This window comes from Pantherophis guttatus, chromosome 3, assembly GCF_059756535.1.
Source record: "Pantherophis guttatus breed Tessera chromosome 3, ASM5975653v1, whole genome shotgun sequence".
Classification (NCBI taxonomy): domain Eukaryota; kingdom Metazoa; phylum Chordata; class Lepidosauria; order Squamata; family Colubridae; genus Pantherophis; species Pantherophis guttatus.
This window is the reverse complement of record NC_142065.1, coordinates 5,963,754-5,991,583: the sequence shown is the minus strand read 5'-3', so window position 1 is coordinate 5,991,583 and position 27,830 is coordinate 5,963,754. Positions and strand designations below refer to the sequence as shown.

Below are 27,830 nucleotides of genomic sequence, written 5' to 3'. Positions count from 1 at the left end.
CGTCTCCTGGTGATTGGCCCAAAGTCATCCACTAGCTTTCATGCCTAATCCAGGACTAGAACTCACATCTCCTGGTGATTGGCCCAAAGTCACCCAGCCGGCTTTCGTGCCTAATCCAGGACTAGAACTCAAGTCTCCTGGTGATTGGCCCAGTTACCCACCAGCTTTCGTGCCTAATCCATGACTAGAACTCAAGTCTCCTCGTGATTGGCCCAGTCACCCACCAGCTTTCATGCCTAATCCAGAACTAGAACTCAGAAGCTCCTCGTGATTGGTCCAAAGTCACCCAGCCAGCTTTCATGCTTAAACCAAGACTAGATCTTATCATGGTGATTGGCCCATTTAGCTGGCTTTCAACTCTAAGGCGGGACTAGAACTCCCTGTTTCCCGGTTTCTAGCCTGGTCCCTTAACCACTAGACCAAACTGGCTCAACCCACATCGAACAAGATTGTGGAAACTGAGTAAGCGTCGAAGAGCGGAGAGAAGGCGACTTTTACCTTGGTCAGCTCAGCCCTGAGTTCTTCTTCCTCGGCTTCGGTGAGACCGTTGTAGGGTAAGGTCCTTGACGGGGCAGCCATGGCGGAGGCGCTGGGGTTGTCCACGGGCACATCGGTCATGGAATCGGACAGGAGACCTTTGTTGGGAGAGTTAAGGTTGATATCTGTCATGGACAAGAAGCAAAGGGAGGGAAAAGACAGGCAGAGAAAAGGCAAGCGGGTTAGTCGAGCAGAGGCTGGCCATACAGAAAAGAGGGAGAGAAGAAGTCAAACGAAAGACCAGCGGGTTAGTGGCAGGGCATCTGTGTTTCGAGACTCGCAAACCCACAAGTCACACACCCCATAAACCCACTTCAACAGTAAAGCTGTGATATCTGCTTTCAAGGCCACAGCTGCAATACTGCACCTGGCTTTGGTCACAATGTAAAAAAGACGTTGAGACGTCCGGAAAGAGTGCAGGGAAGAGCAACGAAGACGATTAGGGGACTGGAGGATAAAACATTATAAAGAACGGTTGCAGGAACTGGGCGTGTCTAGTTTAAGGAACAGAAGGACTAGGGGTGACACGATAGCAGCCTTCCAATATTTGAGGGGCTCTCACAAAGAAGAGGGGGGTCAATCTATTTTCCAAAGCACCAGAAGCAAAGGACAAGAAGCCACGGATGGAAACTCATCAAGGAGAGAAGCAACCTAGAATTAAGGAAAAATTTCCTAACAGTGAGAACAGTTAATCAATGGAATGATTTGCCTCCAGAAGCTGCGATTGCTCCATCGCTGGAGATTTTCAAGAAGAGACTGGATAAGCATTGGTCTGAAATGGTATAGGACAGTGATAGCTAACCTTTTTGCCATTGCGTGCCAGGAGAGGGGGGGCGGGGGAGGGTCGTGCATGCACGTGCCCACGCGCATGTGCATGCAACCCCACCCCCGCTCCTGGCACATGATGGCCTGGTAGGCCCGTTTTTCTTTCTTACCTGGTTCCAGATCCTCTCTATGCATCTGGGAAGGGCGAAAACAGCCTTTCCCACTCCCTTGGAGGCCCTACGGAGGCTGAAAGGGCCCATTTACCAACTCCCGGTGGGACAGGAAGTGACATTTCTTTGCTGTCCCCAGCCTCCAGAACCTCTCTAGGAATCTCTAGGAGCCTCTCTAGGAGTCTCTAGGAGCCTCTCTAGGAGTCTCTGGAGGCTGGGAACAGGAAAAAAAGTCACTTCCTGTCCCACTGCGGGTCGGGAAATGGGCCCTTTCAGCCTCCGTAGGGCCTCCAAGGGAGTGGAAAAGGCTGTTTTTGCCCTTCCCAGATACACAGAGAGGATCTGGAGCCAGGTAAGAAAGAAAAACGGGCCTTCCCCACCCTGCCCCCAGGCCCTCCAGAGGCAGGAAACAGCCTGTTTCCCTACTTCTGGTGGGCCCAGAAGGCCCGAAAATCAGCTGGCCGGCGCGCACATGTACCCCAGAGCTGAGCTGGCGTGCCCACTAATATAGCTCCGTGTGCCACCTGTGGCATGCGTGCCATAGGTTCGCCATCACGGGTATAGGATCTCCTGCTTGAGCAGGGAGGGTTAGACTAGAAGACCTCCAAGGTCCCTTCCACCTCTTGTTATTCAACATGGGGGATGAGACATTTAGCGGAGACTGGGGACGTTGATTTATTCTGCGGGCTACAGCACAGCCTGGACCCACAGGCATTTTTTAATAGACAAACACACATTGCCAGGTTGTGTGCCAGTCAGGAAGACGTAGTAAGTGGGGTCCTTGGTGCTCTCTGAGCTTGTTTTCTTGCAGACGTTCCATTATCAAACTAGGTAACATCATCAGTGCTAGAAGGGAGTGGGGTTTCGCTCTCGTTCCTATACAAGCCGTTTGCCCTGCCGGTTTTGATGGGAACGTCCTTAGTGGTTCCTTGATTAGGCTGTTTATTCTTTGATTGCTTATCTTGAGCTAGTACTACAGGTCCTTAATTGGAGTATTGTTTGCTGCAGGAGTCGGGTACCTAACTGAGCAATGAAACTGGTTTGCAAGGAAGCAACCAATTCAGGGAGCACCAAAGATCTCACAGTTCAACCCCGAGGCACAAATAAATACCTGTATTTTCCGGCGTATAAGACGACTGGGCGTATAAGACGACCCCCAACTTTTCCTGTTAAAATATAGGGTTTGGGCTATACTCGCTGTATAAGACTACCCCTCTTCCAACGCACACCAAATAAAAATTAAAAAACATCAACTGGCTCAGCCACAATGTAAAAGCAGCTGTGCTAGACCCAAAATGGCCCCTGCAACAAGCAGGAACCTCACACAGCCACAAAAAGCCCAAAAAAACAACTTTCACACTTTACACACACACAACACAACACAACTGGCTCAGCCACAATGTAAAAGCAGCTGTGCTAGACCCAAAATGGCCCTTGCAACAAGCAGGAACCTCACACAGCCACAAAAAGCCCAAAAAAAACAACTTTCACACTTTACACACACAAAATTCCACATACAGCTTTGTGAGATTTTTTGTGTTTGTGTAGTTAGAGTGAAACACTACAGAAACACACTAAATCTCAGAAAGCTGCACAAATATTATTTTATTTTATTTTATTTTATTTTTATTTTTATATGAAAACTAAATTTAAAACTTCCTAAACTTTAAATGGCTAGGTCTAAAAAAGAGCAACTAGCAATCCCAGCTGAGTTGCCTGATTAGCAGATTGCCAGAGCTGGGATCGCCAGAGCCATTTAAGGCTTGTCAAAGCCTTTCGGGCTGGTCTGCCTGGTTACAGGAGAACGACACCCGGCGTATAAGAACTTTTGAGAAGATTTTCATGTGTTAAAAAGTCGTCTTATACGCCGGAAAATACGGTATTTATGCATTTGTAAAATGTATTGGCAGCCCATCTTACAATTTTTTTTTCCTATTGGGAGACATAGTAAGTGGCACCAAGCTATATCTGCCTGATAGGTGTTTGCCTTTCCATGAATCATAATTCATGCTTACACGTGGGCATGAAAGAAGGTACAACAGGGTACAGGCAGTCCTCGACTTACAACCGTTCCTTCAGTGACCGTTCAAAGTTACGGCGCTGAAAAATGTGCCTTATGCCCGTTTTCCAAACTTACGACCGTTGCAGGATCCCCAGGGTCATGTGATTAAAATCTGGACACCTGGCAACTGGTTCATATTTGCCTTGGGGGGGGTCATGGCTGGCTGGGGATTCTGGGAGTTGAAGTCCACACACCTTAAAAGGTGCCAAGGTTGAGAAACAATAGTCTTAATTGGTATCAGGTATCAAATAAAAAGATTTTTCTAAACTTTTGGGGTCCGAGACAGTTACTATCTCCTTAATACAGTACGCAGACTCTTTGTAGAGAGGTGGGCAGGGAACAGCTGCACATTCAAAATACACAAGAACACAAGAGACACCCACACCCTCTAAAAACACAGCTGCAACTGTAACAGGAGAAAAGAGACAACTTTAGAAGGCCTTAGAAAACAACTCAACACTTGTGTGGAACAGAGAGGTCTGGCAATTTCCCATTCTGTGCTTTAACTCAGCAGTTCCCTAGGATACTTCAAGGGGGGTCACAGATAGTCCTCAACATATGACCAGAAATGAGCCCAAAATTTGTGCTTGCTAAGCAAGGCAATTCTTAAGGAAGCGCCTCATCTTACAACTGTTTTTTCTTTGTCTTTAACATGAATCACTGCAGCTGTTAAACGAATCATGCAGCCTTTAAGGAATCTGGTCCCCCCCCCAATTGTTTTTGCTTGTCTGAAGCCTGCTGGCTGGGGGATTTTGGGATTTGAAGTCCATCCATTTTAAAGTGGCTTAAGGTTGGAAAAAAAACAGAGCTCTAGATTACCCACTATTTTTCTTTTTTTTTCCTTTTTCAATAAGAGAAGGAGCGCTTGGGTTTTAGCACGCTGCTTTCCCTGTTCTTGTTCTTTTTGATTAAAAATAACTTTTAAAGAAACAAAGTAAGGGAGGAATTCAGGGACCGCCAGGAGACCTTTCCCCCGTTGGTCTATATTGGGGGGAAGAGATATTGACCACACAGTTGAACTGGGTTGCAAGATGTACCCCACGGTTCCTTCGAAATTTGGCCAAAGCCAGATAGGATTGGTCAAAAGGACCGAGGTCTGAATCAGGTGTCACATAAATCACTTGCAGAATCCACTGACAAATTGAAAGAGGATGTAGCATCAGTTTTTGGCTGTGCCCTTTTCTTCTTTTTTAAAAAAAAAATGTTAAGAAGCATTGATTTAAAGCAGCGTAAATATTCCTATTGGGGTTGGGTAATGGGATGGACAAAATAAACACTTTTACCCAGTTTGGGGTAATTTAATCTGTTTTACACTGGATGTGAAGAAGCTGGAGCGGTCCAGAAACAATTAGATTGTGCCTTAAAACAGTGTTTCTCAACTTTTTAAATTTTTTTTTCATTTTTTTTTTAATTGAAAAAGTTTTACAAATACAAATTTTTCCATTTCCCCCCAACTTTCCCTCCCTAACCCTCCCTAGCCCTCCCCTCCTCCCAAGACTTCGGCGTTTCTCAACTTTTTAAGATGCGTGGACTTCAAATCCCAGAATTCTCCAGCCTGAATGGCTGGTTTTGGGCAATTCTGGGAGTTGAAGTCCACCCATCTTCAACTTGAAAAAAACTTTGAACAAAGGCAGCTCTAAATCATCAAACTTAATCTGGCAAATAATTGGGGAGGAGGGGGGAGAACAGACCCTCCAAGCTGCAAAAGCTGACCCCTCTCCCAAAATTGCAATCTCCCACAGGCCCAAACCAGACCCAGCTTCCCCCACCTTCCAGGCAGGCCTTCCTAACCCTTAGTAAACCCTGAGTTCAAACTCCCCTTGTACCCTTCCCTCCCTCCCACTTCTAAGGACAGCCTGGCCTGGACAAACCCGTCCAACCAGCTGCTCCTAATCCAAAGGCCTCCTCCAGGTCTATAGGCTTCCATCCCGAAGCTTCTCAAGTGCCCCACACCCGGGCTTTGAAGGGGGGTAGGGGGGGGTCAAACAAACCTTGGGGACCCCCTATTCCACTTCTCCTTGCAACAGCTGAGGCTCCAGTTCTAGGATTCACTTCCCACAATCCCCCCCAGGGGGGAAGGGACTGCGGGAAGGACCGTCCCCAAAGAAAGCAAAATGATAAAATAAAAGTAAAAGAATAAATTTTTTTTAATAAAAGTTAAAAAATAAAAAAAATAAAAAAATAAATCAATAAAAGTAAAAGAAGAAAGACAATTAAAAAATAAATCAATACAAGTAATATAAAATATAAAATAAGATAATAAGTAAATAATAAAAAGTAAATAACAAAAATAATAATAAGTATTCGTCTTAATATAAAAATAGCTATAATGAATACGGTGGTAAGTTTTAACTGTTATGACACAAAAAATTTGTACCCAGACGACACACTGTTTAATGAAAGATGAAACGTTTGCATTAAAAGAAAATAAAACTTTAAATAATAATAATGAAATGAAAAAATAAAATAAAAAAGTAAAAGAATAAAGATTAAAATAAATCAATAAAAGTAAAATAAAAAATAATAACAAATAAAATAATGAAATAATAAAAGTAAAAGAATAAAAGAAATCAGTAAAAGAAAAGTAAAAGAAAAATAATAAAGCAAAATAATAAAATAAGTAAAAGAATAAAGAATAAATCTTTATTAAGGGCCTGGTGGTTCAGCAGACTGATAGCATTGTGATTAAGACCAGCTGTCTGCAATTACTGCAAGTTCGAATCTCGCCAAGGCTCAAGGTTGACTCAGCCTTCCATCCTTTCTAAGGTAGGTAAATTGAGGACCCAGTTGTGGGGGCAATAAGCTGACTTTGTATAAATATACAAAAAGGATGAAGGCTATTGCTTAACGCACTCTAAGCCGCCCTGAGTCTCCGGAGAAGGGCGGCATATAAATCAATTTTTTTAAAAAAAAAATCGATAATAATAAAGTAAAATAATGAAATAATAAAATAAGTAAAAGAATGAAGAATAAATTGATAAAGGAAAAGTAAAATAAAATAAAAATAAAAATAATAACTTTTCGTCGGGCCCTAAAAACTTACTTTTTTCAGCTAGCAGGGCTGGCCTGATTCCATGTTGGTTTTAACGTTCGATATTGATTTTAACTGATATGTTTTAAATTATGGGCCAAATTTCATTTAATTCGTTTTAATAATTATCTTAACTTTTGTGTACAAATGTTTTTATTTTGGCTGTTCACCGCCCTGAGTCCGAAAGGAGAAGGGCGGTATACAAATTTAATTAATAAAAATAAACAAATAAAAAATAAAGTAAAATAATGAAACAATAAAATAAGTAAAGGAATAAAGAATAAATCGAGAAAAGAAAGGTAAACTAAAAAATAATAAGGTAAAATTATGAAATAATAAAATAAGTAAAGGAATAAAGAATAAATCGATAAAAGAAAAGTAAAATAAAAATAATAAAGTAAAATAATAAAATAATAAAATAAGTAAAGGAATAAAGAATAAATCGATAAAAGAAAGGTAAAATAAAAAATAATGGTAAAATAATGAAATAATAAAATAAGTAAAGGAATAAAGAATAAATCAGCAAAAGAAAGGTAAAATAAAAAATAATAAGGTAAAATTATGAAATAATAAAATAAGTAAAGGAATAAAGAATAAATCGATAAAAGAAAAGTAAAATAAAAATAATAAAGTAAAATAATAAAACAATAAAATAAGTAAAGGAATAAAGAATAAATCGATAAAAGAAAGGTAAAATAAAAAATAATAAGGTAAAATAATGAAATAATAAAATAAGTAAAGGAATAAAGAATAAATCGATAAAAGAAAGGTAAAATAAAAAATAATAAGGTAAAATAATGAAACAATAAAATAAGTAAAGGAACAAAGAATAAATCAGCAAAAGAAAGGTAAAATAAAAAATAATAAGGTAAAATTATGAAATAATAAAATAAGTAAAGGAATAAAGAATAAATCGATAAAAGAAAAGTAAAATAAAAATAATAAAGTAAAATAATAAAACAATAAAATAAGTAAAGGAATAAAGAATAAATCGATAAAAGAAAGGTAAAATAAAAAATAATAAGGTAAAATAATGAAATAATAAAATAAGTAAAGGAATAAAGAATAAATCGATAAAAGAAAGGTAAAATAAAAAATAATAAGGTAAAATAATGAAACAATAAAATAAGTAAAGGAACAAAGAATAAATTGATAAAAGAAAGGTAAACTAAAAAATAATAAGGTAAAATAATGAAACAATAAAATAAGTAAAGGAATAAAGAATAAATCGATAAAAGAAAGGTAAACTAAAAAATAATAAAGTAAAATAATGAAAGAATAAAATAAGTGAAAGAATAAAGAATAAATCAGCACAAGAAACGTAAAATAAAAAATGAGTAAAAAGTAAAGTAAAATAATTTAACTTAATAATTTAAAGTAAAAGTAAAAGAATAAAAAAGTAAAATAATAAATAATAATAATAAAATAATAAAATAAAATAATATAATAAAGACCCCTTCCCACCCACCCACCCCCCATACACAGACACTTTCCCTGCAGGGTCTCATCCCCTCCCCAGGAGCCCCCTGACCCCAATTCCCACCGTTCTTCCCCTGGGGGGGGGAGGGGTGTCTGACCTTCCCCTCTGAGATGCTGGACCCCCCCTCCCCTCCCCTGGAAGCCCCGCCCACCCTGCTAGATTTCTGCTTGCAGGGGCGGCCAGTCAGGCGAGAGGCGCCCCCCCCTGCCCCCCCAGAAAGGCTGAAGCCGCGAAGCCCCCCACCCAGCCCCGGAACGGCCCTTCCCGGTTCCTCCGGGCGTCCCCTACCCTGGCTGGCGCTCTCCATCTCGCCCAGGCCCGGGAACCGTTGCGCGGCTACGGCGGAGGGGGGAAAACAACCACCGAGGCAGCTTCTCGCTTGACGGCGCGACGTCACACGCCGCCGACGCTCCCTTTTCCGGCCTGAGGGACGTCATCGAGAAGCGACGGGCCCCGCCCCGCCCCCAAGAGGTAAAGGAGGGAGACAAAAGGGGCCGTTTCAAACTTCGGGTTCCCGATGGACTCCTGAGAAGTGGGAAGCGGGGCAGGAAGGAAGGCGATGCGGGTAGTCCTCGGGTTACGACGGAGCCCGAAATTTATGCTGCTTTAAGGGAAACTTTTGTGAAGTGAGCTTGCCCCGTTTTTACGACTTTCCTCGCCCCGGCTGTTAAATGAATCCCTGCAAGTTGTTCAGTTGGTTAACACTGGTTGTTAAGTGAATCTGGCTTCCCCGTTGACTTGTCAGAAGGGTCGCAAAAGGGGATCAACACACACCCCGCCCCGGGACACTGCGACCGTCATAAATACGAGTCAGTTGTCAAGCATCTGAATTTTGATCACGTGACCGTGGGGATGTTGTGACGGTCGCAAGTGTGAAAAACAGTCATAAGTTCCTTTCTCAATGCCATTGTCATTTTGAATGGTCACTAAATGGACTGTTGGAAGTCGAGGACTCCCTGTTTTAGATTTTAGTTTGAAATCGTCGTGTCCTTTTTTTCTCGCCATGTACGTGGATATACATCCAAACCAGACTTTATTTCCCTGTGTCCTATAATATATGTGGGTGGATACATACATAATTTTGTATTTATTTATTTATTCTGTCATGGTTATGTAGTGTGTATTGGAGGGGGAGACCCTTTGAGAGCTGTAGGCAATGAACTGCCCCCGGAAATGCGTAAGATCTCCGACCTCCGTGTATTTCGCTGTGCCCTCAAGACCCTGCTGTTCCGCCAAGCCGGGCTATCAATGTAATGATTTTTAAATTGGGTGTTTTAAATTTTTAGGGTTTTAAATCTGAGCCGAAATTATGTAATAATTTTAATTATTTTTAACTGATGTTTGTATTTGTGTTTTTAATTAGGCTGTACACCGCCCTGAGTCCTTCGGGAGAAGGGCGGTATAGAAATAAAATTATTTATTTATTTATTTAACTTTCATTTATAATGTGTAGGAAGTTAGCACCCACCCCTTTCCTGGAAGAATGCAATATTTTAGGAAATATTAAAAAGGCAGAATATTATGTTTCCCTGGTTGAGAAATGGAGAAGCATGTTTTAAAGACAAAGCAACTCCCCCCTTCCTGCCTCCCCACCCCCCTTTGTTAATGGGCCAGAGGCAGAAACTCAAATCTTTGACAATAGGACCCATCTGCAACACAATAGCAACAGAAACTAACACAATGGGACCCATCTAGGACAGAAACTCACCACATGGCACCTAGGAAGATTACATCCGCCAGCAAGGCTAGCTAAGACCCCCACCCCCTGGGAGTCTGACAACCAATCAGGATACTCTTTCGGGGCCCCAGGAAGTTCAAAGCCAGGGAGAGCATAAAAACTCCGGGACTCGCTGTATCTCGCCCCTTTTTCTGTTCAGGAACTCAAACCATGTGATCCTGTCCACCATTAAACCATCTTTCCAAGCAGTCTCCATGTTTCCAGTGTCTTTTTCCCCACTTGGAGCTGAACCCAGAAGGATATTTCTTCCTACAAATGTATGCCGATTAGTGTACATTTCACAGTGGCAATAAAGTTATTCTTTTATTCGGCTCTATTCCTTCAGCTAAGATGGACTTCGCTGGTCGATGGGGGCTTCGCCGTTTTATTCCTGCCCTTTTCTGGAGGAAGAGGGCTTCTTTCAAAGCACCAGCAAGAAAAGGCGAAGCTTTTATCGTAAGCATTTTATCTTCGTGCGTGTCCCCCATGCAGGTCTCCCCCAGTGGTGGGTTTCAAAATTTTTTACTACTGGTTCTGTGGGTATAGCTGGTGGGCGTGGCATGGCTTGGTGGGCGTGGCAGGGGAAGGATATTATAAAATCTCCATTCCCTCCCCACTCCAGGAAAAGGTGATTGCAAAATTCAAGGTGTTAGTTATCACCTTTAAAGCACTCCATGGCTTAGGACCTGGGTACCTATGAGACCGTCTTTTGCCACCAATAGCCTCCCACCGACCAGTTCGTTCTCACAGGGAGGGACTACTCAGGGTACCGTCAGTCAAATTATGTCGACTGGCGACTCCCAGGGGGAGGGCCTTCTCTGTGGGGGCTCCAACCCTTTGGAATGAACTGCCCCCGGAGATACGGAATATCCCTGATCTCCGTGCTTTCCGCCGTGCCCTCAAGACCCTGATGTTCCAACAGGCAGGGCTAAACATACGAACATGTGAATGATTTTTAAAAATGTTATCTAATTCTGGGTTTTATTTAATTGACCAAACTAAGTAATAATTTTAATTAGCAATTTTATGATGTTTGTGTGTCTATATTTTTCTTGACTGTACACCGCCTTGAGTCCTATGGGAGAAAGGCGGTATAGAAATATAATATAATAAATATAATATAATATAATATAATATAATATAATATAATATAATATAATATAATATAATATAATATAATATAATATAATATAATATAATATAATATAATATAATATAATATAATATAATATAATATAATATAATATAATATAATATAATATAATATAATATAATATAATATAATATAATATAATATAATATAATATAATATAATATAATATAATATAATATAATATAATATAATATAATATAATATAATATAATATAATATAATATAATATAATATAATATAATATAATATAATATAATATAATATAATATAATATAATATAATATAATATAATATAATATAATATAATATAATATAATATAATATAATATAATATAATATAATATAATATAATATAATATAATATAATATAATATAATATAATATAATATAATATAATATAATATAATATAATATAATATAATATAATATAATATAATATAATATAATATAATATAATATAATATAATATAATATAATATAATATAATATAATATAATATAATATAATATAATATAATATAATATAATATAATATAATATAATATAATATAATATAATATAATATAATATAATATAATATAATATAATATAATATAATATAATATAATATAATATAATATAATATAATATAAAATAAATAAATAAATAAATAAATAAATAAATAAATAAATAAATAAATAAATAAATAAATAAATAAATAAATAAAATCCCCATTTCCTCCCAATCAGCTGGGACTTGGGAGGCAGAGAATAGAAGGGGGCAGGACCAGTCAGAATTTTTACTACCGGTTCTCCGAACTACTCAAAATGTCCGCTACCGGTTCTCCAGAACTGGTCAGAACCTGCTGAAACCCACCTCTGCCTCTCCCCCCACCCTGGAGGAAATGTACTTGAGACTTTCAAGAAGAGATTGGATTTGTCAGAAATGGTGGAGGGTCTCCTGCTTGGGCGAGGGTGCGTAGGTTGGATTAGATCAGCGGTCACCAACTGGTGGTCCGTGGACCACTGGTGATCCGCGAGAAAATTTTGTTGGTCTGCAGAAAAATTATTTGCATTTTTTGTATTGCACTAAATCAGGGGTCCTCGAACTACGGCCCCTGGGATGGATACGTGCAATGAACATTCGTGTTGCTGCAGAGAGTCTCCCCCTTCGGGGTCTTTTTTTGTGGGTCGGAGGGGGGCAGAAATTCCGACTTGGGGTCTGCTTCAGCCTCCTGGTGTGGGGCTTTGGGCGAAGGCTGGAGGGAAGTGCCGCTGGTGGCGAAGAGCCGGTGGGCCTCGTTCCAGTGGGATTGCATCATGGCCTGGAACTGGCTGACCATCTCAGCCCGCTGAGCCTCCAGGTGCCTGTACCTGGCCTTGCACTCCCGTAGGTCTTCCCTCTGTTTGGAAAGCCTATGCTCCTAGTCCTCAGTGAGGTGCTTCTGCTGAGCCTCCTTCTCGGTCAGATCCAATTTGAACTGAGCTGTTTTGCCCACTCTTTCTCGTGGTGGCTGCTTAGCTCCAGCAACTGCTTCCTGTTGGGGCCCTAAGGAGCCCAGGCGGGCCGGTGAGGAGTAGCGAGTAGAGGCTGGCAAGGCGCCCCTTGACATGAGTGACATCGTGTTGGCCACGCCCACCCATTCACATGACCACCTAGCCACGCCCACCCAGCCGGTCATTAGGGAGATCATATTAGTGGTCCACGGGATTTAAAATTATGAATTTAGTGGTCCCCGAGGTCCAAAAAGTTGGGGACCCCTGGACTAGATGACCTCTAAAGTCCCTTTCAACTCTGTTAAATCTGTAATCTTTGTAAACCGTCCCAGGGCCAATAAGAGGAAGTGAGCAGCTATATAAATTCAATCCATCCATCCCAAAGGTGCTTTTTCAAAAGGCAACCAAGTCCAGATGCCTTTGGAAAAAGCACCTTTTGGGACAAACCATGATGGATGACTGAGAATCTCCATAGACATCAATCAATCAATATTACTGTTGCGCTTGGGAATCGGAAGTAGTGTGAGACGTGGATTAGACTGCTCCTCTTTGACCCAATGCGAGATTCACCCCCCCTCCCTCCGTCTTTTTCAAAGAAAAAACAGTCTGGCTGCCTTTTGAAAAGTACCTTTGGGCTATCGCCCTCTAGTGGCGGTAGGAGCACACAGCACCAAGAATCACCATTCGGGAGCACACTGAAGTTTTAAGGTTTTTTTTTTCCCCCAGCCTGTAAGCCTTATTAATGGGAATAAATAAATAAATAAAATCCCGCAATTTCTCATTAACAGACAAAGCTCTGGTGGTGGAGATTTAGCAACGTAACAGAATGTGTGCTGCTTGTAACTTATGCATGCAAATGTCTATATTAATACAAGTTATTTGGCTTTCACAAATATAGATATACCTCAATTACGACTCCAGAAATTTCCTCCCTCGTTCCTGGAAGTGTAAAAAGGAACATCTGTATTGTAAATGCAACATTAAAGCTTCCAGAGTTCCAAATATTTCACAGTGACCTGGGAAGTTAACCAAATAAACCAGTATTTAGTGAGAGATTGTGGTAGCTAGGAGTACCCCTGGCTGCATTTAAGTGACATTTGTGAAGGGGAAGGACTTAGTTATTCATTTAAAAAAATTATATGGCTGCTCAGCTCACATACAATGATTGGGCAGTTTCCAACTGTAGAAAGTTAGCACCCACCCCTCTCTTAGAAGAATGAAATATGTTGAGAAATATTTAAAAAGGCAGAATATTATATTTCCCTGGGTGAGAAACGGAGAAACATGTTTTTTTTAGAGGGAGAAAGCAGCCCCTGTCTTTTCTTAATAGCCCTCAGCAGATGTCAGCACATAAAGAGCTGATTGAAAAAGGAAGACAAGTATCTAGATAGCTCTATTCATAGGCAAAGCAAATACGTCAGGCAGAAATCCATTCAGGACAGGATATTCTGAAATTCCCTGTAGCAAAATCTGAACAAAACTGGGATTAGCTCTCTGCCACAGTAGGAATTACCCAACAAGCACCTTCATTGCATCACCCTCAGAAACTTCAACCAAACTTCATTCAGACAAACACCTAGGATTTGTACTTTGCCTATAGAGCCAGCTATAACCCCTAGATAACCCCTACATGGCCCCAAGGGAGTCTGACAACAGCCAATAGGATACATGTTCTTGCACAGGAACAGGAAGCTCAAGTGCAAAGCCCAAGAGAAGGTATAAATACCCCTCACTCAGGGGTGGGCTTCAAAAATTTTAGCAAGGTCTTCTCTGCCTGGTTGCTGGGTGGGTGTGTTATGGAATGAAAGACTGAAAAACATTCCTGGGTCAGCCAGATACAGTTTATTGCGCAGGTTCAGAGCCAGATTTGTACCTGAAATTCTGAACCCCGGAAAGCTCTGATACAACTGCTTATATATGTTTCCAAGACAAAGGGTTTGGTGAGCACATGCATTTTTCCATATATGGTTAACATACACTTGTTATATGATAATTGGCACTTCCTAATTACTAAACCATTATTGTCTAGTTTATAAGATTATCTTTAGCTAGACAACCTTCCTTCGTTCTGTAATTACTAATACAGGAGATTTATTGCTGTCCTTAGGTAATAAGTAACTCTTTGTAACGTACATGTTCCTTGTGTCTTTGACAGTGAGGCCCCGCAGATGTTTTCCATATGGCTGTCCTTCCGTGACAGCTAGGCCTCATCAGAAGATATATTACCAATAATGGGATTTAGCTGATTTTTAATATACTCTCCAAACAAGCACATTTCTCCCTTATAATAATGTGAATAGAGAGGGTCCTTTAGTGTTCATGTAACTGACCCTGTATGATTCCTACTTTAGGTGTGGCCATGGCCTAGTCAGCCTCTTGCACTATGGGGTGTGTGTGTGCATTTTTGCCCTCCCCAGGCTCTAGAGGCTTTGCTTGAGCCTCCAGGAGGGCGAAAACGGCCTTCCCAGGCTCTGAGGGCCCTCTGGAGGCCAAAAGCGGGCCCGTTTCCGGCCTTCCCAAACTTCTGGTAGGCCCATTTTTCACCCTCCCCAAGCCTTCACGCGCGCCCTGCGTTTACTGTACCTGCATCCAAAACGGGCTGTGTGGGAACTCCTGGGAGGGAAGAGGAGGGGTGGGTGGGGCCAGCCAGGAGTGGGGTTTGGGGGTTCTCCGAACTGTACGGAATCTTAGTTAGAGGTTCTCCTGAGCCTTGGTAGTACAGTGGTCTAAAGCACCCTGTTATTAAGACCAGCTGCCTGCAATTACTGCAGGTTCGAATCTCACCAGGCTCAAGGTTGACTCAGCCTTCCATCCTTTCTAAGGTAGGTGAATTGAGGACCCAGTTTGTGGGGGCAATAAGCTGACTTTGTATAAATATACAAAAGGATGAAGGCTATTGCTTAGCGCATTGTAAGATGCCCTGAGTCTCCGGAGAAGAGTGGCATATAAATCGAACCAACAAATAAATAAATAAATAAATAAATAAATAAATAAATAAATAAATAAATAAATAAATAAATAAATAAATAAATAAATAAATAGCGTTGGTAGTACAGTGGTCTAAAGCACCCTGTTATTAAGACCAGCTGCCTGCAATTACTGCAGTTTCGAATCTCGCCAGGCTCAAGGTTGACTCAGCCTTCCATCCTTTCTAAGGTAGGTAAATTGAGGACCCAGATTGTGGGGGCAATAAGCTGACTTTGTATAAATATACGAAAGGATGAAGGCTATTGCTTAGCGCATTGTAAGCCGCCCTGAGTCTCCGGAGAAGGGCGGCATATAAATCAAATTAAAAAAAATTTAAAAAAACCTGCGATTCCCCAGCAGCCCATCCGTGCCCTCACTCTCCACTCCCTGTGGTCAGCTGCACCAGAACCACCCATGTGCTTCGGCTTCATCATTAAAACCATCTTTCCAACCAGCCTCCATGTCTCCAGTGTCTAATATCCCAGAAGGATATTATTTCTCACACAATATTTAAAAAAAAAAAAAAAAACCAGCATAAAAACTCCACTGCAACAACAGCAGCAGCAACAACACAATCGAATCAGCCACTCGATCGGCTCCGTCTTCAAGGCTTTTTGGAAAAGCAACACAGTGTGGGGACTAAAATTGTACCTTCTTCAGGACAATGTATTTTATTTATTTTACGTATTAAATAATATTCTAGAGGGAAGGGGAGGGACCACCACCCCAAAAAATAGGTCTGCTGGTTAGGGAATTCCGGGAGTTGATGTCCACAAGTCTTAAAGTTGCCAAGGTTGGAGAACCCTGCTCTAGGAATTAAATACAATTATCCTGAGGGAGAATTACGTTTGGCCCTGCGATGTGTCTCCCCTGAGAATTTGCTAGTCCCCTAGGCGTGCAACAGTGTGCAACAGCTCGTGTTTGGCTGAGGAAAGGATTGTTTACTGCCCTCCGTAACCTCCAAAAAGGCAGATGACTAGAGTACTGTTTTTACACCAGGGATGTCTGGTTTAAGAAGAAATTTTTAAAAGTTTTAAATTGGTTGAATTGGTGATTTTTAATTTTGGGGCCAAATTTATATATATTTTAATTGTTTTTTAATATTTGTATTTCATGTTCTTAATTCTGGCTGTACACCGCCCTGAGTCCTCAGGGAGAAGGGCGGTATATAAATTGGAAATAAAATAAAATAAAATAAATAAAAATGTCCAACCTTGGCAACTTTAAGACCAGTGGACTTCAACTCCCAGAATTCCCCAGCCAGCCATGCAGGGCCTTAATTGCACAATTGTGATAGTCATCTTGAATGTTTTAACACCCCCTGCAGACTCTCCTTTAATTAGTTTAGTTTAGTTTTTAGTTTTTATTATATTTGTCCACCGCCCTTCTCCCGAAGGACTCAGGGCGGTGAACAGCCATGATAAAACAACATACAAGACAAAATTAAAAAAAACATGTTAAAACAATTCAATCTTTGGCCAAAATTAAAACTTCCATTTAAAACCATATTAAACCACTTTAAAATCATTTATCCCGTCAGACCGGCTTGCTGGAATAATAGGGTCTTCAGAGCACGACGGAAGGCGCGGAGGTCAGGGATCCTTCGTATATCCGGCGGCAATTCATTCCATAGGGCAGGCGCCCCCACAGAGAAGGCTCTCCCCCTGGGGGTCGCCAGTCGACATTGTTTGGCCGACGGCACCCTGAGGAGGCCCTCTCTGTGGGAGCGTGTCGGTCGGTGAGAGGAAAACGGTAGCAGAATGCGGTCCTGTAAGTATTTTATTTTTTATTTTATTTCCAATTTATATACCGCCCTTCTCCCTGAGGACTCAGGGCGGTGTACAGCCAGAATTAAGAACATAAAATACAAATATTAAAAAACATTAAAATATATATAAATTTGGCCCAAAAATTAAAAATCACAAACCAATTTAAAACTTTTAAAAATTTCTTCTTAAGCCAGCCCGGCTTGCTGGAAAAAGTGGGTTTTAAGGGCACGGCGGAAGGCACTGAGGTCTTGGATTCTCCTTATCTCTGGGGGCAACAGATTCCAGAGGGTAGGTGCCCCCACAGAGAAGGCCCTCCCCCCGGGGCTCACCACCCTACATTGTTTGGCTGATGGCACCCTGAGGAGGCCCTCTCTGTGGGAGCGCACGGGTCGATGGGAGGCCGTCGGTAGCAGCAGGCGGTCTCGAAGATAACTAGGTCCTATGCCATGGAGTGCTTTAAAGGTAATAACCAACACCTTGAAGCGCACCCGGAAGACCACCGGGAGCCAGTGCAGCTCGCGCAGGAGCGGTGTTACATGGGAGTGACGAGTCGCCCCCATTATCACTCGCATGGCTGCATTCTGGACCAGTTGGAGCCTCCGGGTGCTCCTCAAGGGGAGCCCCATGTAGAGAGCATTACAATAGTCCAGACAGGAGATGACGAGGGCGTGAGTGACTGTGCGCAAGGCGTCCCGATCCAGAAACACATGTCTTATTTCAACACACATGTGTTATTAAGCTTCGATATATTGGGACACTGGGAGAACTCAGCGTGACATACAATAAGATTAGATGGATTGCTCTTGCTCTACCAGACCCATTCATGTACGATGCGAAGTCTGGCTAGCATTAATTGTTTTTCCCCATGGAATACACACACACACAGAGTATGTGGCTTGTATATATGGATGTGGGAAGCCAGCTTCTTTGGTTATGACCCTTGTGACCATTACAGCATTAGTCATTGCTGACTATAGGGGGCGCTGCTCACCGCCGTTTCAAAGCCATTGAGCCAGCGCTCTCCAAAGACATTCCCGCAGTCATGTGACCAGCATGACATCATGGTGCGTTGTTACCTTCTCACAGAAGTGGTACCTATTTATCTACTCGCATTTGTATGCTTTTCAACTAGGTTAGCGACTAGGTTGGCGGGAGCTGAGGGAAGGACGGGAGCTCACCCCCGTCTCGTGGCGATCGGGTCTCGAACTTGAGCTGCTGGCTTTCCAGCTGAGAAGCCCAGCGTCTTAAACCACTGAGCCACCGTGTGGCCCTTTTCATGTACATACAGGCTACATAAATGTGTTCAATAAAATGTAAATAGATACAGGTAGTCCATGACTTATGACCACAATTGAACCCAACATTTCCATGGCTAAAAGTGGCAGCTGTTAAGTAAGTTTTGCCCTGTTTTATGACCGCCGTAAGTTGGAGTACCTGTATGTGCCTTCGGCATCTTCAGGGTCCTGCTTGGGAGTGACTGTTGGGATTGTCCACCCACCCTTCCCTTGTTTAATCTGGTTTAATGGGTCCCCATGCTAATTCTCTGCAGTGGACCTGCTGCCCCATAAGATATGGTGGCCCATAGCTTTCGTCCTGCCATAGATGATGGAGGCGATCCAGCAGCACTGAAGGACTCCTACTTGGGAAAAGGGGCACATCACCCAAAGACAACAGAGACACACAGATTCTCCAAGACCTTCTCTTTGTCTGTCTGTCTGTCTCTTCCTCTTTTCTCCCTTTTGTATCCATCTCCCCCCTCTTCCTGCTACAATCGCCACGGCATTTGGAAATCGTCGGGCTTCAGAAGAGACCAATGGGTGGCCTCCACGTTCTTCAGATGCTTCCTGGCTAAGAACACGGCCAACTGTTGCTTTTCCCGGCGCTGGCTGTATTTCCCGACCTGCCAAGGGAAGTGGTCCTTCAGCCCTAGGATGGACTTGTAGCTCTGAAGCTCCTTCGTGCACCAATCGTCGTTCACTTGGTAGCGTTGGTAAAGGGCTGCTTCCTGCTTGGTGTTGAAGGCTCTGAGCCAGTCGTGGACAGCTTCCAGTCCTTCCTGGGACATGACACACGGGTAACGGTGCTGCAGCAACTGGATCAAGAGCTCATTGGCCCTGTTGCATCGGAGGTTGGCTATCTGGTCCTCCAGGCCCACCGGGCATGTGCTGATGACCTCATCCTTGGTCCTGCGAATGAGCAAGACGGGGCCACAGTACTTGCACAGCAGTTCCCCTACGTTGAGGTTGAAGTGTTCCTTCACCGTCCGCACCACCAGCTTATTCCAACTCTTGGGCATGACGTTGAGAGCCAAGGGAAGCAGGTCATCAAAGGTGGCATCCAGAACCAACGCGCCCAGCGTTGGGTAGGACATGGCAGCGCAGGTGGCCGAATAACCCCCTAAGGACCACCCGTACATCACAATGTCCTCCACCCGGAAACCCAAGCGGAGCATAGCGTACCTCATCACCACGTCCACGGCGTTGGCATCGTTCTTCGGGTACGGTTGCCCGGTGCTTCCGGCGAAGCCAGGGTGGTTCCATCCCAACACCGAGTAGCCTGTCTTCAAGGGGGTGAACAGGCAGCCCCACTGATAAAAACTGACGTTCCCTTCGCAGCAGATCACGAGGCGGTTCCCCCGTTCTGTTCCGGGGATGTTGAACCTGGTTCTCCTGTCCACAAACATGGTGTCGATCTTATTCCCGTCCCGGGCTACCAGCTTCGCTCGTCTCCCATTATACTCTTGCAAGAGGCGAGTCTGACCCTTGGCCAAGATCGGGAGCAGGGCTTGGTTCAAAAGGAAGACCGATCCTGGGTACAACAACCACCGGCCTAAGGAGTGAGCCATGATGTAGCTGGCAACTCGACTGGGCAACTGTTTCAGATTGCTGATCAGGTTCCATTGGCTACTCCGATGTCCACAAGGACCTGCCTCAAAGGCCAGTTCTGGGGGACAAGCTCCTTGTACAGCCTTGAGGGGAGGGCGCCTACGGGATTTGCCATGGTCGCTGTGAGTCGCCGGAAGGCTGCCGCCTCCTGCTTCGTCCCATCGAAATTCCACTGGCCAGTTAGCAAAATCAAAGTGATAACTGGCTGTAAAATAGGCCTTAAAAACCCGGGCTAGAGCTTTGGGAAAACAGAAGACACACATAGGGAGACGATGCTTATTCTCTAGGAGCTGCATAAAGTAAAATTTTAAAAAAAACAATGGAGGGGGCACGGCAAGGACCCCCACCTGGATATTTCTGATGTCTCAGAAGTAGGACCTTCGTGGCTGGACCACTTCCTTCATAGCTGCATGGTGCTGGCTTTAGAAGGACATCTCTGTGGCCATGATGAACCCATGTCCATGCAGGTCTCAAGGAGCTTCAGTATCCCTTCCCACAAGAACGGCGTAATAATGGGTGACATCAGTCCCCTTTGTGAGATCCCAAATCAGGCAAGGCCTGAGCAGGGCTGAAGGTCCCCCTACTGTGGACAGGAGGTCCAAAGGATCACCATGGAGGATAGTGGAGGAGAATGTCCCCCAGTTATAGAATAGGTCGTACCTGTCTCAATAGTAGTAACTGTGAGAGGGAGTCCTAGTGGACAACCATTTAGATAGGAGCCAGCCGTGTGCAGCAGCTGCCAAAAAAGCCAACACAGTTCTGGGCTGCATAAACAAAAGGATAGAATCAAGATCAGGTGAAGTGTTAATACCACTTTACAATGCCTTGGTAAGGCCACACTTGGAATACTGCATCCAGTTTTGGTTGTCATGATGTAAAAAAGACGTTGAGACTCTAGAAAGAGTGCAGAGAAGAGCAACAAAGAGGATTAGGAGACTGGAGGCTAAAACATATGAAGAACGGTTGCAGGAACTGGGTATGTCTAGTTTAATGAAAAGAAGGACTAGGGGAGACATGATAGCAGTCTTCCAAAATCTCAGGGGCTGCCCCAAAGAAGAGGGAGTCCAGCTATTCTCCAAAGCACCTGAGGGCAGGACAAGAAGCAATGGATGGAAACTAATCAAGGAGAGAAGCAACTTAGAACTAAGGAGAAATTTCCTGACAGTTAGAACAATTAATCAGTGGGACAACTTGCCTCCAGAAGTTGTGAATGTTCCATCAACTGGAAGTTTTGAAGAAGAGATTGGACAGCACTTTGTCTGAAATGGTATAGGGCTTCCTGGTTGAACAAGGGGTTGGACTAGAAGACCTCCAAGGTCCCTTCCAACTCTGTTATTCTGCTATTCTGTTATTCTTCCTGGAGGGTTGGCATGGGGCAAAACCAATGCCAACCTGGTGTACCCTTCTCATTGATCTCTAGGGTTGAAGAAATGGAGCTGGAAGGCTGGTGACGGGGGTGCCAGTTTCCTACTCAGAGATCAGAGGGGATCTACTTGCAGGCTTTACCCCGATCCCAATTTCTTGGCAATAAAACCAGTTCAGAAGTCTTTCTAAGAAAGAGGTTGAATGTTTGAAAAACTAAAAAAGAACTAAGTGGAATGGAAGGAGTCCTGGGGAGAAAAAATGGGTTGCTTTTTGGAAATATGTATTGTAGGTTGCCAGCTGTCAGTCTCTGTTGTGGCCCGCCAGCAGCCTGCGCGGATTGTTGCTGATCCCGACGACGAGGAAGTTGGTGTGGTGCTGCGCCAGCAGCCTGTGAAGCTGGCGCTCGAGTCGGACAGTGAGGAGGCTGAAGAAGATGTGGTGCCAGAGGCGGGGATTCAGCCAGGGCCTTCAGAACCTCCAGAAGCTCCCATAAGTGAAGAGGACGAAGAGGAGGCGCCTCTTATCGATGCACGGGCACGCAGAGCTGCCCAAAGGCAAGAGTGGCTCCTCAGGTGGAGGTCTCCTCGAGAGTAAGGCTTGGAGCTAATCGGCCACTTCCTTAGCCTATTTAAGAAAGTACACAGCTGGTAACAAGCTGCAGGAAACAACTTTAGTTCGCTAACCATCGCGTTGGGATGTCTCTGCAAACTTCGTTTCTGGGCTTTCTGCCAACTTCAGTAAGACTCTGAATATCTTATCTATGGAATTCTGGCAGCTGTTAAAAATGCTTTATTAACAGCCGGCATTTGCTAAAACTGCGTTTTTGAGTAAACTAAGTTTTATTCAGAGTTTGTGTGTGCTGTGTTCTTTGGGATCCGTAGCTGGGGCAGAACAGTCTCCGAGTACCAAAACACATATAGAATTCCTTCCAAGCAATTTCCTTTATTGTTCCTCACCTAAAGACAGAATCTTGCCAAATTAAAGCAGACTGCAGGTAATCTTCGGCATACCGTACGACCACAACTGAGCCCAAAATTTCTGTTGCGAAAGAGGCAGTTGTTAAGTGGGTTTTCTCCAACTTTACGAACTTCCTTGCCACCGTTGTTAAGCAAATCACTGCCGTTGTTAAGACACTAACATGGCCGTTTAGTGAATCTGGCTTCCCCATTGACTTTGCTTGTCAGAAGGTGGCTGTTAAGGAATATGTGCAGAGTAACCCTTGAGTAGCAAGGTTGTGCACATGAGAAACGACTGAGAGTGATTGTGAATAAGCACTGTCAATACACAGACACACCGAGTTGTGTTATTCTTTTACTTTTAGGAAAAAGCAAAGCAAAGCCCAATAAACAACCCAGGTCATACACAGATAAAGATAGTTAAATTGTCAATCCAGGGATATGCCAAGAACAAAGTCTTCTTACCAGTTGTTGTAGTCATATGCAATAAAACAGTTCTTTTTGGAGTTGCAAACAGGAACAAATACAGCTGTAAAACAATCAGTAAAACAGTAGAAAACAACAAGTAGCGATGATCAAACATTGATCATGCAGAGAGAGCAGGCAAAGAGGAGCAGAGGTAGCAATAATAATGTAATAAGAAAAATAAGCTATGATTCAAGCTTCCTCTTAAGTACGTTGGCTACAGAGCTAGCCAATCAGAGTACAGTATGATGCAATACAGCATTACAGTCTTAAAGCTATACATTACATTTTGACTGCAAACATGCATTGATGGTTTATATATATTGCCAATCCAACCAGTTAGGCAATAACCATTCCCTAACAGTGGCAAAAGGGGATCACATGACCCCGGGTCACTGCGACGGTTGTAAATATGAACTAGTTGCCAAGCGCCCAAGTTTTGATCAAGTGACCATGGCGGTGCTGCAGGGATCGTAAGTGCGAAAAATAGTCGCGTCACTTTTCTCAGTGACGTTGCGACTTTCAACGGCCACTAAGTGGATTGTTGTAAGTCGAGGACTACCCAGTAATCGCATTAACGAAAGATATCCTCTGAGAATTAGCAACAGCAATAGCACTTAAAGAGTTATAGAACGCTTCACAGTGCTTTACATCCTTCTCTAAGCGGTTTACGGAGTCAGCATCTTTCCCCCAATAATCCAGGTCCTCATTTTACCCGCTAGCAGCCAGTGGAACTGGCAGCAGATTCGGACAGTGAGGAGGTTGGGGAGGAATATGGGCCAGTCCTGGAGTCTGGGGAAGGCTCTGACGAGGGCTCTGCGTCGGAGGCAGAGATGGGGCCAGGGCCGTCTGACAGTTATCAGCTGCCTTCAGAGTCGGACATCACTGAGGCAGAAGAACAGCTGGATCCTGTTCTCAGTGTGCACATGCGCAGAGCTGCCAGGAGAACAGCTAAGGAACAAGGGTCGCCTCAGGAGTAAAGCCACCGGTGGACGGTGAACAGTCCTTCCCATAGGGAATAAAGAGGAGCGAAGGGGAGGGGAGTTTGCAGGAGACAATTAGTTCATTTGGGTGAAGATCTGTTCCTGCATTCTTGCCAAGTTTTGTTGGTTACAGTGTGGCGTCTGAAAGATATCGGCCTGGCCACTCTCCAAGCCTGATAAAGGTCGGTAATTGTGAACTATCTTGAAAGGCTGTGGGAGAGGAAAGACTTTGCAGGAGAGGGATTCACTGTAAATTAAATAAAAGGGGTTTATCGGGACGAGGACTCGGCTTCATGCTGCTGGGGAAGCCTAGGCCAGAATATTACCACCCTCAGAAGGATGGAAGGCTGAGTCAACCTTGAGCCGGTGAGAGTTGAACTGCTGGCAGTGGGCAGTGAGTTAGCCTGCAATACTGCATTCTAACCACTGAGCCACCATGGCTCCTGGTGTATCATGTTAGCTAAAGAGGAGCTGACTCGATCCTCTTCCTCACAACAAACTATCTCAACTTGGCTGTCTCTTGGTCCTCTGGAATGCAGCCCCTCCCTCCTGGGAATCCAGATCACATTCCACCACACCTGCTACACCAATTCATTTGGTGACTGTTTGGAGTTACCGCAGCGCTGAAAAAAATCACGGTCTCGTGATCAAAATTTGAACGCTTGGCAACCCACTCATATTTATGACGGTTGCAGTGTCCTGGGGTTACGTGATCCCCTTTTGTGACCGTCTGACAAGCAAAGTCAATGGGGAAGCCAGAGTCACTTGTTGTCTTGAATAAGGCCCACTGCTGTTGTACCGTCCACATACTTCACGATATGATGGGTGGCAAACGTGGCACAGTGGTGGGATTCAAATTTTTTTACTACCGGTTCTGTGGGTGTGGCTTGGTGGGCGTGGCATGGCTTGGTGGGCGTGGCAGGGGAAGGATACTGCAACATCTCCATTCCCACCCCACACAAGGGGAAGGATACTGCAAAATCCCCATTTCCTCCCGATCAGCTGAGACTCAGGAGGCAGGGAATAGATGAGGGTGGGGCCAGTGGTGGGTTGACCCCGGTTCGCACCGGCAGGAGGCTCCACCCACTGACCCCGACATCATCAGAACGCTTCTGTGCATGCGAAGTGAGCGTGCACACACGGCCCTGTTGCGAACCGGTAGTAAAGGTAAATAGAACCCATCCCTGGGCGGGGCCAGTTAAAGGTGGTATTTACTGGTTCTCCGAACTACTCAGAATTTCTGCTACCAGTTCTCCAGAACTGGTCATAACCTGCTGAATACCACCTCTGATCAACAGGGTGAACCACAGCGGACTTAGGACAGAGCCTTGAGGAAATAATGAACCATAAAGCAAAAACCACCATCATCCCAACCAACCAAGCTTATAGTTAACCAGGTTTGATGCATACGATGTCAGTAGATCTTTTACCTGCCATGGTTAAATCTCCTGGGTGGACCCAGCCAGTTCCATTCCTCAGCTCTTTGAGAAGCAGAAAGTTGGCTTCCTATCCACCTTTGAGTCATAAGTTCTTCATCCTTACACAAAGATCTCGGGGCAACAATAGACAGTGATGTATCCTAGCTTTTATTTCTCTCTCTTACTCTGCTATCAAACCCACCATCTGCCAGCCTAGCTAGAGCTTCCAGGGCAGCTCAAATTCTTCCGGGGGTAACGTTCTCCCATGTGTGATCTCCACGTTCTTCAGATGTTTCTTGGCCAGGAACAAAGCCATGTGCTTCTTCCTTGCGGACGGTAAGTCACTCCCGACTTTCCACGGAAATTCAGCCTTGCTTCCGACGATGGACCGGTAGGTCTTCAGTTGATCGAGACACCAGTTGTCATCCACCCGGTAGAAATGGTGGTAGATGAAGTGTTCCACGCGAGGGCAGTCGGCAATGAGCAATTGCTGTACCACGTCTTCCGCCCCAGAGATGATGTTAGGATAACGGCACCTTAAGATCTGCAAGAGCAGCTCGTTGGCTCGGTTGGTCTGGATCACGGGGAGGTGGTTCTCCAGGTGGACTTGGGTGGTGGTGATTTCATCGAAGGTCCTCCTGATGAGGAGCACCGGCCCTTGATAGTGGCGCAACATATCCGCCACGTTGAGGTTAAAGTTCTCTTTGATCGTCTTAAGGACTAGCTTCCTCACCTGCTTAGTTACTAGTTTGCCGACCAAAGGGAGCAAGCTATCAAAGGAGGCATCGAGAACCAGGGCTCCCAGCTCTGGGTAAGCCATGGCAGCCCACGTCGCGGTGTAGCTCCCCAAGGAGTAACCGTAGACGGCAATGTCCTCCGGGTTAAATTTCAGACGGTGCATGGCGTACCGGATGACCACGTCCATGGCGTTGATGTCATTCTGGGGATACGGCTTCCCCGAGCTCCTGGCAAAACCAGGATGGTTCCATCCCAGGACGGAGTACCCCGCCTTCAACGGGGTGATGAAGCACCCCACTTCGTAAAAGCTGCCATTCCCTTCGCAGCTGATCACCAAGTGCATTCCCAGCTTCCCAGAGCTCTTTCCACGCCGGTCCACAAACATGGTGTCAATCTTGTTCCCGTCGCAAGCCACCAGCTTGGCCCGCTTTCCGTGAAAGTCCTCCATCAGGCGTCTCCTCCCGTTCACCAGCAGCTTCAGTGGGACTTTGTTCAAGAGACAGACGGAACCAGGGTAAAGCAGCCAGCGGCCAACGGTGTGAGCCAAGGTGTACCTGATCCAGGTGCCGGACGCCCGTTTCATTTGGTGGAGGATGCTAATTTTGACCTTCTTGGCCTCTCCATCCTGGGCAGCTGTGGCCACATCTGGCAGAGCGCTACTGGGACTGCTGTTGTTCTTCTCGCTGCTAGTACTTTTGCTGTCCTCATCCCAGGAATACTCAACTGGCCATTTCTTGAAGGAATAACTGTCCTTGATCTTCAGACACGTCCCCATTTTGAAACACATGGTGGAACTCTTGAAGTGAGGTCACCTGAAAAGTGTGAGATAAATGAAAGGAAGTTGGCAGGAGAGAAGGAGGAATGGCCGCCAACCTGGTCTGGACATAAGACCGGGAGTGAGCAACTTCTTCAGGATTTGGCCCCAAAGTGGATGCGACTCCTGAACTGTGTTAGAACATCTTGAGGTCACCCAGTTGGTGCTATACAAAAGGAGGATGGTACCATGCAAAGGGCAGAGGACATATCCTTTGAGAGCCCTCCTGGTCAGGGAGAGGTAATAATTAGCCAGGGCAACCTCCCTTTGTGAGCAATTTCTCCTCTGAGGACTTGGCTGAGAGAGCCAGGAGGTCCACCTAAAACCTACCCCAGATGTCCCCTCTCTCTGTCTCTCTCTGTCTCTCTGTCTCTCTCTCTCTCTCGTGATACTAGATGGGAAGAAGAAGAGATCCTACCAGTTTTGCTGAAGGAGTCTTTGTGGCCCCCACAAAACAAACAGGGTTTGTTCTTGTAATCAAGAGGTACTGAACTTCTCAAGAACTTTGGTTCACCAGAGATGGTCACCAGGGGTGGGATTTAAAAACTTTAGCAACCGGTTCTCTGCCCGATTTGCTGGGTGGGTGTGGCCATGGTGGGCGTGGCCTACTCGGTCTCCTGCACCACGGGGGGGAAGGGGCATTTTCGCCCTCCTCAAACTCTGGAGCTTTCCTCAAGGAGGACGAAAACGGCCTCCCCTGGGGGCTGGGGGCCCTATGGAGGCCGGAAATGGGCCCATTTCCAGACTTCTGGAACTTCCGGGAGGCCAATTTTTCACCCTCCCAGAACCTCCGTGTGGGCCCTGCGCTTACCTGGCATCCAAAATGGGCTGTGTGGAGACTCCTGGGAGGGGCAGGGAAGAGTGGGCGGGGCCAGATAGTCCTTGTAACTACCAGTTCGGCTAACCAGATGTAAAATTAGCATCCGGTTGGCCCGAATCGGTCTGAACCGGTTAAATCCCACCCCTGAAGGTCACTGGCAACTTGAAAGCTTTGCAAGCTGACATGAATTAATTAGGGCATCTTTCGGAAACTTCAGTCACCTTCCTTGGCCTGGACTTCAGCTTCGTTTTGAGATGGCGA

At 44.5% G+C, this 27,830-nt stretch overlaps 3 protein-coding genes across 14 annotated transcripts in view; all 3 read right to left on the bottom strand.

Annotated features, from left to right (window-relative positions):
* TPD52L2 (TPD52 like 2) overlaps positions 1 to 8,472 on the bottom strand; it is a 43,426-nt gene extending 34,954 nt beyond the window's left edge. For 7 of the 12 annotated variants that reach the window (XM_087890987.1, XM_087890989.1, XM_034401778.3 and 4 more), the window contains exons 1-2: positions 8,334 to 8,472; positions 499 to 662 (exon numbers count right to left, since the gene is read on the bottom strand). In XM_087890987.1, the coding sequence (XP_087747113.1) occupies positions 499 to 662; positions 8,334 to 8,352 (183 nt within the window). In that variant the 5' untranslated portion in view covers positions 8,353 to 8,472. The remainder of the gene's footprint in view (positions 1 to 498; positions 663 to 8,333) is intronic. The other 5 variants (XM_087890988.1, XM_087890991.1, XM_087890990.1 and 2 more) reach the window with 1 other exon arrangement.
* Positions 8,473 to 18,810: 10,338 nt separating this feature from the next.
* On the bottom strand, positions 18,811 to 20,704 carry LOC117654856 (ABHD16B-like). The gene has a single exon (XM_034401788.3). It carries the CDS (start codon positions 20,304 to 20,306, stop codon positions 18,891 to 18,893), a length of 1,416 nt encoding a protein of 471 aa, XP_034257679.1. The 5' UTR covers positions 20,307 to 20,704; the 3' UTR covers positions 18,811 to 18,890.
* Positions 20,705 to 25,344: 4,640 nt separating this feature from the next.
* On the bottom strand, positions 25,345 to 27,545 carry LOC117654857 (ABHD16B-like). The gene has a single exon (XM_034401789.2). The coding sequence runs from the start codon at positions 26,720 to 26,722 to the stop codon at positions 25,415 to 25,417; it is 1,308 nt and encodes a 435-aa protein (XP_034257680.2). The 5' UTR covers positions 26,723 to 27,545; the 3' UTR covers positions 25,345 to 25,414.
* Between the last annotated feature and the right edge of the window lie 285 nt (positions 27,546 to 27,830).